The 12,726-nt window shown below is 33.2% G+C and overlaps 1 protein-coding gene across 1 annotated transcript in view; it reads left to right on the top strand.

The window, feature by feature from the left end:
* Positions 1-11,915, top strand: part of LOC108691001 — a 13,958-nt gene extending 2,043 nt beyond the window's left edge. The window contains exons 2-12 of the mRNA XM_018198597.1: positions 4,806-4,968; positions 5,188-5,211; positions 5,294-5,647; positions 6,105-8,768; positions 9,205-9,402; positions 9,570-10,257; positions 10,391-10,594; positions 10,695-10,829; positions 10,895-11,172; positions 11,266-11,466; positions 11,537-11,915. Of these exons, the coding sequence (XP_018054086.1) occupies positions 4,806-4,968; positions 5,188-5,211; positions 5,294-5,647; positions 6,105-8,768; positions 9,205-9,402; positions 9,570-10,257; positions 10,391-10,594; positions 10,695-10,829; positions 10,895-11,172; positions 11,266-11,466; positions 11,537-11,784 (5,157 nt within the window). The 3' untranslated portion in view covers positions 11,785-11,915. The remainder of the gene's footprint in view (positions 1-4,805; positions 4,969-5,187; positions 5,212-5,293; positions 5,648-6,104; positions 8,769-9,204; positions 9,403-9,569; positions 10,258-10,390; positions 10,595-10,694; positions 10,830-10,894; positions 11,173-11,265; positions 11,467-11,536) is intronic.
* Positions 11,916-12,726: the final 811 nt, after the last annotated feature.

Raw genomic sequence — 12,726 nt, 5'->3', positions numbered from 1 at the left:
TATATATATATAATTACACATATACACACGCACATATAACTATTTTAAGAAACATAGGAGTTGATGAATTCTATGAATTTCTAATTTCGCAACTAATAATCCATTCTATTTTCATATATATTTGAGACGTTCCCTTATAATATTAAATAAAAAATATTTAGATTTCGATAACTTTTTTTTAACTTTATTTATTTATCTTACGAATTAGAAAAAAATCTTTCTTGACGACTTCATTTACTTATCTTACGATCTTTCAAATTATTAGAAACATACTCATATAGGGATTATTTCCGTTTTAAGTTTTTTTTTTTATGCCAAAACCCACATTCCATACCATTCGCTTAATTGGCTGTTTAAACCCGATCACCCAACACGTTCGCAACTTATACACAACGATACCGTTATCAAGTCAACGAATGAGCGATAATTGCGATGATAGCGATGCACTTTACTCGCGATAAATTGTATTATGTACGATAATCATCCCTGATGAGATGCACCCTCGCAGCCGAGAAAACTGGAATATGAACTCAAATCGTGTGGCCAGTAACGCTCAACGTATCATTAGAAAAAACGGATCTCTCGCATGTATTGATTGTACGCGTGCACGCAACGTGCTTCGCACTTACGCACTTACTCGCGCTAACGATGGATAATATTTATGGATAATATTTGAATTGTTCATCGCGCGCACGTTTAGGCGGCTCCGGAACATCGATTAAATGATAATTAAGTCTCTTCGTTAATGAGCCGCGAGGTGAATTACGATGAAATAAGGAATTACGTGTCCAGACACGCCTTTATTTATTCTCAGAATTACTATAATAGTTGACAGTTAGGTTCAACGTACCTAGAATATGAATGTATGACGGTATATAAAAAGTGTCCTATCATAAAGAGAAAATAATTTAATAGCAATCTCAATCTTGTGATGAATTGAGCGTTGACAAATCTTGACGGTTGAAAATTTTAAATTCGCAGGAATATTATGGAAGTAATATTTAACTGATTCTTGAAGATGGAGAATCAATCTTGATTTTATATCATTATATAATGTAGCTTCGAAGATCCGTATAATAAGTAACTTAACCTTGGAACTATGGAATACGACAGACGATGATCTGTCATTTTTCTAATCGAATTATGTAAATGATTGTAATCTCCAGTATAGACGGAAAAATTTTTACTGATATGAAATCTCACGGAAGTATCGCGAAAATATCCATATAATGGAACAAATTATAACTGTATTCTCTCTTTGTCTTTTTCTTTCTCTATGTATTCTTGAGAACTTGATAAATTTAAACGCGGGAATTACATTGCCAGTAACGTTTATGAAATACTAATGAGCGATTATATAAAATAATCCAATGATATGTATCCACAAAACAAACGAAGGAAGTTCCCATATACGTACTTCTGCTTTAGATATCATCGTACTTCCTCCAGCAAAGCTCGCGTGAAGCTTAAGCTTTCGGTGTAAGGAAATTCTTGCGTGAAATACGAATTAAGAACACGGCGATTCAACTCGTTGTCTATTGTATTGTTGAAATATACATATTTGCATATCGTAAAGATCTTGCGAGAATCACAAAGATAATGATACTGACAATAAATCTTTCCAACTGATTTACCGACGTCCGTACATATTCGATCGATTCCTGTTGCGAGGATCTTTCCGAGTCGATTTAAGATAATACAAAGTATTATCTGCGGAATGTTTTCAACTTCTTATGCGATATGTAATTGACACATTTTTTTTAAATAGCCAAGCATGCCAATCGTGATTATTTGTAAATGAAATTATACTTTGACTTGAATCGTCTGGCACAGATAATGCGACTTCCCAAGGCTCGGCCCTGGACAGGCGTTACGATCTGTGTGTACCAGTTTCAGGTATATACACGTTCCTAGGGACCCTTATTAAACCAGACAAGGACGAGAATTGCGGGAGCGTCCTTGAAGGATCTTTGCACTCAGCAAAGTTGCTCATACTCGCATCTTCTCGCGTTTTCTTCGTGCTGCCCCTACGAAGGCCGCGCATTGACTTCGTCCAGGTCATGGTACGCACACGGACAATTGCGTACACCGGCACCTTCCTCAAACTATTATTTATGATCCGAGGTCAAATTTCTTAACGTCTTCAAATATTAGCCCTCGTGCTCTGCGCTGTACTATTAGCAGAAATTTTCGCAATGTGTTCCTATCTTCTTCATAGCAATCCGTGAATCTTGTTTCTATCATTCTTGTTTCTCCATCGTTCTTTAATTAACTGAATCCTTGGCGAATGGTTGATAGTTAGCAGCCTGAGTGTCATTTGAAATGTTATTTATATAGTTATAAAATTTTCATAAGGCGGCGAAGGTAACAGCCTTTTCAAGAATCGCATAGCTGTTACCACGCTTTGTGATCCACATAGTTGGATATGCTCGGCAACGCTACTTAAGTACCGCCGAGGATTATTCTTACGGCCTGCATCTTTGAAGAATATGAGAGGAAATAATAAAAAAAGATAAAAGGATACACTAAAAAGATAAAAGATACACTAAAAAGATAAAAGATACACTAAAAAGATAAAAGATACACTAAAAAGATAAAGGAATATATTACAAAAGATGAAAGGATACATTAGAAAGAATATCGCAGATATAATTCGGGCTAACAGTTTTCTCTTTGATATTTAAATTTGAGATTGATTTTTTTTATATATTTCAAAAATTAAGAGAAATACCTGTAGAAATATTTTTTTTAGCATTAATTAAAAAAAGAAACAAGAAACCTGAAATAATTACAATTATATAATATTTAATTATCAAATATTTTTCTCATTTGTAACAGTACCTTCTAAAACAAAATTATCGTTGATGAAGTAGTGAAATTGATGAAGTAGTGAAATAGAAATGATAACAAAATCAGTACGACTTTAAAGTAAAATTGTATACTGTTAGCAAAACGACACGTCATCATATGCATGTGCTAATTTGCTTATTTTCATGCATTGCTCATTTTCACCAATACAATATCTTAAAAATGAAATACAAATTACTAAGTAAATTTATTTCTGCAATTTATTTTTTACAACTTTCACAAAATATTGATTTAAGAAAAAAAAAATTATGCACCGCAAATATTTTATGAGTAATTGCGACATCATAAGAAAAATATAAATAAGTAACATGCAATAAATTAAAACTATATCGCGCTTCATATTATCTACGCTACCGTGAATTGATAATATCATCATCGTGATAATAATGACAAATCTGAAATAATTACAAATCAGTTTAACGCTTATTTTAATTCAATAAAATAAAGATAAACGGATACACTAAAAATATAAAGGAATATATACAAAAAAAGATGAAAGGATACATTAGAAAAAATATCGCAGATAATTCGGACTAACAGTTTTCTCTCTGATGAACATGTTACATTTTAAGATTGTTTTATAAAATATCAGTAATTTTTTAGTATATTCTAAATATTGAATAAAATTAGTGCATCTTTTTTATTTTCAAAATAATAATTCGAGCAATAACATAATGCGCAAAGAACTGCATGTAAAGAAAAATAAAAGATGAACGGAATATTTTTTATGAAATCGTGACAATCTATAAGTTTCTAACGGTTCCTTCTTTATATCTGGACATCGCATTCGATATGGTCGATTTCATTCGAGATTCCACCTGTTTGAACAAGATGCGAGGACGCGTATAAAATGTATGTCTTGCACTTAATAATTTGACGACGAACGCAAACGGAATCTAATATCGTCATAAATACTTCTTTCTAAAAAATTCTTTCTAAGCCCAACATTTTCTGAGATTCTTGTTAATAAGAAACATAACTTATCATTGCAAATAATTGTTTTTAGCATATTTCTTGCTGTAATATAAATCTCTCTCTCTCTCTCTCTCTCTCTCTCTCTCTCTCTCTCTCTCACGTTCTTCATTAAAATACAAACATTGAAAACATTAAATACTTTTACTATTAATTTGCAGCTTCATAGATGAGATCACAAGCATATGTTTTAGACAACCTTAAATTAATTAACACTTAAAATCCACTAAAAATTAAGATTTTTGAAGATCGACATATTCAATTTTGACCTAAATTTATTTTATATCTAACAACTTTTTTTTCTTATGAGCTGATTAAAGTTTTGTAATGTTTATTCGAAAGCAACCGGAAACATCGGAAATATCATTTAGATCTTACGAGGAACACTTAACCGTTTCAATTTTTATGAAAGCAGCCTTGAAAAGCAAGCAGTGCTTGAAAATGCACAACACTTGCGTATGGCACATTTACCGCTAGACGAAATATTATGAATTTTCTACGCGATCCCATCCGACAAGTCGAGCAAAGCTGAACGTTTCCATCTCGACACTTCGAAAATTTCTTCTTATATATGCATTCCGTGCTGCCAGTGGTACCGTTAACAGGATTACTGTACACGTTTATATTTATAGCATATATATATATATATATATTATTCAGCGATAAGTCGCGTGCCACCTGTCTCGCTTCGCTACGAATGAATCAGATGAAAATAAAGGACATTAAGAAATTATATCTCTTACAAAAAATAAGAAAAAATGTGCGCACGTATTTATCGGAAAACGTATTATAAAAAAGATACCATTACATAATATGTTTCGTTATGCAATTGTAATAACAAATTGAGAAATTTGTAAAATTTTATTTTAAATAATCTTTTAAATCAAGATTTAAAAACATGTTTAATCATTTAGAAACAATCAATAAATAAAAAATAATATTAAGATTAATGATCCTCGTTACAGAATGACTATTATTTGTCGCCAAGATCACCTTGGTCCAAGGCATCAGTAACACGAAGAAATGGTAATACTACATGGAGGTTTGGCAGTGCCATGTTAATTATATCAGCTATGTTAGTCTTGGTCGTAGTTCTGGCAATTGCTGGATTAGCTCTGTGGATGGGTGGTACGTTGAAAATGTTGAATTTATCATCCATTAAGTTGCTTAATTAAATTTTATATAAAAGTTTTGTGTATGTAAAAAAATTATAAAAGTAGACAAATAAATTTAAAAACTTCTTAAAAAAAATGTTTAATTTTTGTATAGAATTCAAAGTAAATCAAATAATAAAATAACTAATTATTATTATTAATTAAACTAATTATTATTAATTAAATGTTTCAGCTTTTCGAACAGATTCTAAAAATGGTGAGTTTTCTATATTTAAATAACACACATAACAAATAGCGAAATACCTTCACGTTTCAATCTTACCGTTTCTCGGTTACAGCTATCATTGGATTTTCGTGTAGCATCAGAATAATAAGAGGCGAGAGGTATAATCCCATGTTAAAACTTAACACAAGCATGGTCTTCCGAGAAAAAGAACGAAAATTCAAAAATATTTTTGAGCTTCTATTTAGGAGAAGCGTGCTCGGTTTATCTTACAAACAAACTATGATAGACAAGTTTGAGAATGGGACTTTGAAAGTTTTCTTCAGATTGTATCTCGATCGAAGGAAGATACCACGGTCGATCATAAATGTTGAAGACACCATCCAAGACATTATTGCCAAGGAAACATACTCTATATCATCATTATTCAAAGATATGGAATTAGATCTCACGTCTACATCAGTGAAAAGTGAGTAGCGATAAGTTTAATGAATCAGCTTTAGGTAAAACTGCACAAAAGCATTAAAATTTTAATTATAGATTTTCGTATTTCTGCTACTTATTTTCTCGCGTCGATTATTCAGTTTTTCTTATTTATTCTTTTTTTATTTCTACTTTTCATTTAAATCCTTCTTATTTTCAAATTATTAAAATTTTTCTTCATTTTTATATTTTTTTCCACAAACATGTTTTACTCATTCTTCCTCTTACACATTATTATATTTTGCAATTAACATAATTTATTAGTCTATCCATTAACTTCTAGCAAAATTCGTTTAGTTACAAATATTGCAATTCATGTACGCATAATCCAAATCGAAACCGTCTAAATCAAAATTGCTTATTGCTTCATTTATTTGTTCTTGATCAAATAAAGTCAGTTCCGAATAAAAATTCTTTGTAAAAATTCTTTATAAAAATTCCAGGAATAAATCAAGAAAATATCGTGAATCAGAAACAAGGGCAGCAGAAACATACTATGATTACTAAAAATGGTTTATTACGACCAAATAGAAATAGCAGCTTGATTATGAGTTCAAAATCAAAAACAAAACCAATCAAGATCGACAGCGAACCGAATATAGACTTTAACAACATTCCAACTATCCAGGGTACCTACAGAGCAACAAAAATTAATATTACCGCAGAAAATTCAACTAAAGGAATATCCGAGCCAATAATAGATAACAAAGGATTAGCTACTACTAGGAGAACGCCATTGCAAAAACACACCACGACATCAGAAAAAGTACTCAATCGCGTGGAATCTTCGCCAACTGACGAACCTTCGACATTGTTCACAAAATCCACAACAGCTATGATTAATAAAGATAAATTGAACGAAAAACAGGAGAATGAAATGAAAACTACGCCTTCAGGAACCACAACCGTTCGTAACGATTTGAATATTTTCAAAGATTTTCTCAATCCAGATTTTGAGAATAATTCACCATGGAAACCGATTGTGCCAGGATATGTAAACACGGAATTCAAGTTGTTACCTAACGACGATGTCAGAAAAACCAGTTATACAGAGTCGACCACGCGGACAGCCATTTCGAGGACGAGTGATTTTCATGATAACGTTAAAATGTCTAATGATGAAACTAGCACAACATCAACGTTACCGTTAGATTCTGTTAATTTTCATGATGTATCCGAGATAAATACCTTCGATATCGACAACACCGATTTTCCGCGGGATCGAATCGATCCAGGTTTAACTAAATCAAACAATCATGAAAAACTAGATATTGAAGTCGCTGGTCAGCTGCCTTCGGAAATGTACAATGTCAAATTAAAAGCTTCATCATATGATGGCAATGAAAGAATAACTTCTCTCTCTCTCTCTAACTCTGAGAGCTCGATGACTCGCAGAGTCCCCGAAAATATTTCAATACAAAATAATGCCTTTCAAGAAAAACATAAAAATTCAAACGCTACTCAAAAAGTGGAAACAAAGTTTGATAATTCAGCATCGACGATGGAGTCTAAGAGAGAGAAAATTATGAATGACTCGCTCACGAGTGGTGTTGGTGTAGCAGAACCTATACTAGATACGGAAATCGAATTAGAAGCGAAGAATCGATACAGAGGAAGCAGTATTCTGACCACAGATGAAGACATGTTGCGGAATAGGAAGGTTAATATTAATCAAAAACAACCAATTTATACAAGTTACAATACTCCTAATTTAAATGGTGGTAGTCTCGGATCCAGCTTGATTGAGAATCCAGCAACAACGAAACCTTTTAGACACACGATACCCGTCGACAAAATTACGTCCGTAGTAAATTATAATATCAACGTTCCTTTTGATAACTTGGATGCTCCACCTCTTTCGGATGATACGTCCACTGATAAAAAATTGTTTCAAGACAAAGTTCTGACGCCATTACCACCAAAGAGAATCGTCGAAGTAGAAACTTCTATTGTAGAGCACGACGATACGATGATCCAGCTACAAAATGGACAAATTACGTTGACAGAGCCAAATATCATAAAAGATGATAATAAATCGTACTTTAGCACAACGGAGAGTTACTCAGAGCCAAAATTAATCGCCAAAGATTCGAGCGGTAAGAGAGGCATATCGAGAAATTCAACCTTCGTCGAAATCGATACTGTCAAGCATACGCCTGGTGAATCGGAAGAAAACTGGGAGTCACACGCGGATGAAGTGACAGTCAACAATGATGAATTACAAAAAAAAAAGATTTATAACGAGACTTTAAAAGCTTATGTAGTAGAAAATCTCGTGACGTTGGCGCCTATCAAAAGCAACACGGGAATTGGTAGGCCGATGCGACCAAAACCAAAAATCAACTTTCCTGATACGACTCTTTTGGAGCAATTATTTGGAGTGCGCGATTACATGCATGACAGAGACACGAATACTGAATCCACATCTGAAGCTACCTCTTCGCACAAGATCCGAAACTCTACAAAATCCGATGAGAAGAACTCAAATTATAAAAGCACTATAGTGGAACAAATAGTCGAAGTCGTGACTTCCATCAGTACCAGAGTGTCCTCCAACATTAAAAACGATCCAGTCATTTTGAAATTCATCGTCACCAATTCCACTAATCCAATTGTTCATTCGGAGAAATCTTCGAACGATGAAGCAGATAAATCATCCGAATCGACTGTCAACACAACGGAGACGACACTTTCGTTAATTCAGAAACGGCCACTTTTATCAGCGGCGAACCTAAGGACGATGCAGACGTCGAACAGAAAAATGTCACTCGAAGAGAATAGAATTCTGTTGGAAAAGCTCAAGAAACTCGCGCAAATCAAAATGAATGACGATCTCATACAAATTACTAGGAACAATTTAAACTTGAGCGAGATATTGCAATCTCAAGACCACGCGCTATCGTTAGATATTGAAGAGCTGAAGAAAATCGCTGATGTTGTGACTGGAAATGAGACTCTAAAGAACGCGAGTTCGGAATTTACATTAAGTCGGGACGGTGTGGAAATATTTACTAAAATATTAAACAAGGAAGAGAACGAGACACACACACATACGAGACACACACATACAGTACCAACAATCCAAAAACTTAGCAAAACTAATATAGGCGAGTGGAAAAGTATTAATTCGCAGAGCTTGGGTAGCTTCTGTAGTTTTTTTACTACAATCATATTGAATTACATTAAAAATTAAATTTTTTTCTTATTCTTGTTGCATAAATTTTTTCACGTACCATCATATTTGATGATATAAATTCGTAAAATATATTTTTTACTTTTTTTCCATTATTCTATATTAATAAGTGCTTGAATATTTGTATGTATCTTATTTCAGTAAAAGTAGATCTTATGACAGTTGATAAACAACTGTACAACTGTTTATATTAATTCATAAATTAAAAAAGCAATCTATAAACCGAAAATTCGTAATTTAGTGTATTTCACCAATCATCAAAAATATAATAACATCATCCAAAAAAATTCATGTTTTCAATATATTATCTACTTATAATAATACCATATTTTCGTACCATATTTTCACAGATAGTTGCGTTGGCTTCCTTTGTGAAGACGGGAAATGCTTAGACTCCAGCGCGATTTGTAACATGCTAGTAGAATGTCCAGGCGCGGAGGACGAGGCTAATTGTACGTGCGCTGATTTCCTCAAAACACAGCTATTGTATCAGAAAATTTGCGACGGTATCGCCGATTGTTGGGATTATTCAGACGAGAGCAATTGCGGTAAAATTATTTAATTCGGATTGTCACGATAACTCATAAAATTTAAGTAAATTAAAACTTAATTAAATTAAACTTAATTAAATTTCAATTAGCTCCAATTAACTTTCAAGGGTCAGCTAAAAATCTTCTCACATCTCATTTCTTACTCGTTTAATTTTATTTTATAGATTGGTGCGAGGAAGATCAATTCGTATGCGGTAATAGCAAATCCTGTGTTGATACGGATAAGGTATGCAACGGTTTTAGCGATTGTCCCGGCGGCGAAGATGAAAAGAAATGTACCGCTTTAATAGATAACACACACGAGGAAAACATAGCTGAATCACAAATTGATCTTGTCTTGACAAAAAACTTATCAAAAAATCATTCCGAGATGGTCAAACGTCTCGATCAAGTAATCGAGAGAAACAGAGAATCTTCTATTACAGAGAAAGACACAACCACTCTATACATAGATAATTTACAATCTGAAAGATTAATAAACGACAAGAATAATCTATCTTCGAAATTAATCAATCAAGAGTTGACTCGGAATAGAGATGTGGAGGAGAGTAACATCGAAGTTGCAGTTTCCAGTAGAGAAACGTCTTCGAACGTTTTAAGGAACGGTTTGATTCCGGGGAATAATTTGCATATCAAAGATAACAAAAGAACCTTTCCAATAGCAAAAGTTTATAACAATAATGAGATCGATAATTACAACAATAAAGGAATACTTAGCATACGAAAAAATGGTAAATGGGGAAAACTTTGTTTTGTCAATACGAATAGTCTCACACAAGAGCAGCACGTGCGTCAAGTTACGTGGTCCATCGAGGATCTTGCCAAGGCTGCATGCAAGGCCATTACGTATCAGTAAGTATCATATCACCGTTAAAATCTCGATTAACAGAAATTTCTTTACAAATTCATTTCTATAAGAAAGTCAAATTTCTGTACATTTTTTTCTATAACAAATTTTTTTATACTGAAAGCCCTTTGTTTGCAGAGATTATGAAATGGTGGAAAAAGTGCTAGATCAAAATCCGCCATCGAACCGATTTTATTACACTTTGTCGTATGATAAATCAGATCTTTCGGATAGAACAGCTTTGTCTTTCAAATCATCTCAGTGCCCAAGCGGCGAGGTTCTTAAAATAAGATGCAAAAATTTCGAATGCGGAATAAGAACTCAGGTGGCATCGACCGCAAGGTATGTCATAAAATATTATTGCACTAATTCTGTCATTCGGGCATGAAACTCGGAATTGAATATTTTAAAACAAATATTATTTTCTTTTTATCATTTTCAGGATTGTCGGTGGTGCTAGCAGTTCCGTGGGCAATTGGCCATGGCAAGTAGCTTTATACAAGGATGGTAATTACCAATGCGGTGGTGCTTTAATCAATGATAGATGGGTTATCAGTGCTGGGCACTGCTTTTCTCAGTAAGTTGAAAGATGAATTTTTTGTATATAGCTTCAAGGTTTTAATTGAAAATATTGCCTTGCAGCGCACAGAATAACTATTGGGTTGCAAGAATCGGTGCAACTCGTAGAGGAAGTTTCCGAAGTCCACATGAGCAACTCTTACGAGTGGATTATATATCACTACATCCAGATTATGTTGATCATGTATTCCTCAATGATATAGCCGTAATAAGACTCGAACGAGCGGTTAGTTTCAGCGACTATATACGACCAGTATGCCTCCCGAAAGCACCGGTACTCACTGGGACTGTATGCGTGGTCACTGGATGGGGTCAGTTATATGAAATCGGCAGGGTGTTTCGTAAGTAGGATAAATTCATCTTGGCAAAGGTGATCGTAATCTTACATTAAAAAGGTTTCATATAATATAAATCCTGTTATTTACATTTAACAGCTGATACATTGCAAGAAGTACAAATTCCAGTCATGTCGACAGAAGATTGTCGAAGGAAGACTCTATTCTTGCCGCTATATAGAATTACAAATGGAATGCTCTGCGCAGGATTGGAAAACGGTGGCAAAGACGCCTGTCTTGGAGACAGTGGTGGTCCTTTGGTATGCTTATCACCGTTTGAAAATCGTTATGTACTACAAGGTATGAAATTGAATATTTAAATAAATTTCTCTGTCCCTTCATCTAAATATAAATATCTTTTTTTGATCAGGAATTACCTCAAATGGTTACGGATGCGGAAGGCGAGAACGACCGGGTGTCTATACAAAAATTTATTCCTATATGTCATACATCGATTATGTCATCACACAGAAAGATATCCAACCGTCTGCAGTAGAGTTCTGCAAAGGTCACAGATGTCCTCTCGGAGAGTGTTTACCCAAATCACGTGTCTGTAATGGATTTTTGGAATGTTCCGACGGCAGTGACGAACGAGATTGTTCCACAATCTCGCGATAATACAAGACTGATATGTCAATATGATAATATAAACACGATTTATATTTATATAAGTAAGCTAGTGCAGTTCGATGAATAGATATAGTCTCATTGAGGGAAAGTTAATTGTATATAAGTTATACATAAAGATACGTCGCATCAATGTCTTATTAAAGGCAATATATATAAGTGTATTTTTATTTTCTCAAGTCATACAATTTTAGGGTACTATAATTATCTTTCTATACAAAGATGTGGTAATATCAATCTGAAGACAATGAGAGCTTAATATTAATTCATGCAAGTATCTACAAAGTGCAATTAAATAAAATTTGCTTGAAAAGAATGGATCATAAACGGTACCGTTTAAGGCGTAAAAGCGAATTACAAAAGGAAATGTGATAGAACATTCCACGTTCTTTTATAGCATAGAAATAGAATTAAATTAATTACACTAGCAACAAAACTCAATAGACTGTTGCGAAATTTTAGAGATTCTATAATTATATCTTTAAAAGAAGGATTCTTTTACTTCTAGATTAATTGTGTATATATATCGAGAAAAAGTAGAAAAAAACTTTGCGATTATTTATTTAGAACGTTGCAAATCTCTCTCAATGTCGTATTATTAATGGTTAGTTATTTCAGTATACAGATCTTTATGTAGATAATAATGTTCACGCAGAAATTAACTTAATTTGTATTAATTCTGTTTTTAAACAAGTATTTTAAATTATGCTATTGGCAAGATCTGATCAAATAAAAAGTCTAGTCTATAATGTAAAAAGACACGACTTATCTTCACACAGTAATGTGTACATATATTACGAAATTATTATAAAATTTATAATTAATGTGAAATTTAGAAGAAAAAATGGCAACAAATATATTCTTTTTGTAAAATTCATGTTCTTTTCATTGTCTTCAATTTTAGTTGGACAATTAGAAGGTAAATATGCAATA

The sequence above is a fragment of the Atta colombica genome, unplaced genomic scaffold (genome assembly GCF_001594045.1).
Source record: "Atta colombica isolate Treedump-2 unplaced genomic scaffold, Acol1.0 scaffold38, whole genome shotgun sequence".
NCBI lineage: Eukaryota > Metazoa > Arthropoda > Insecta > Hymenoptera > Formicidae > Atta > Atta colombica.
Note: the sequence above shows the minus strand (reverse complement) of the source record. Positions and strands in the feature narration are given on the sequence as shown.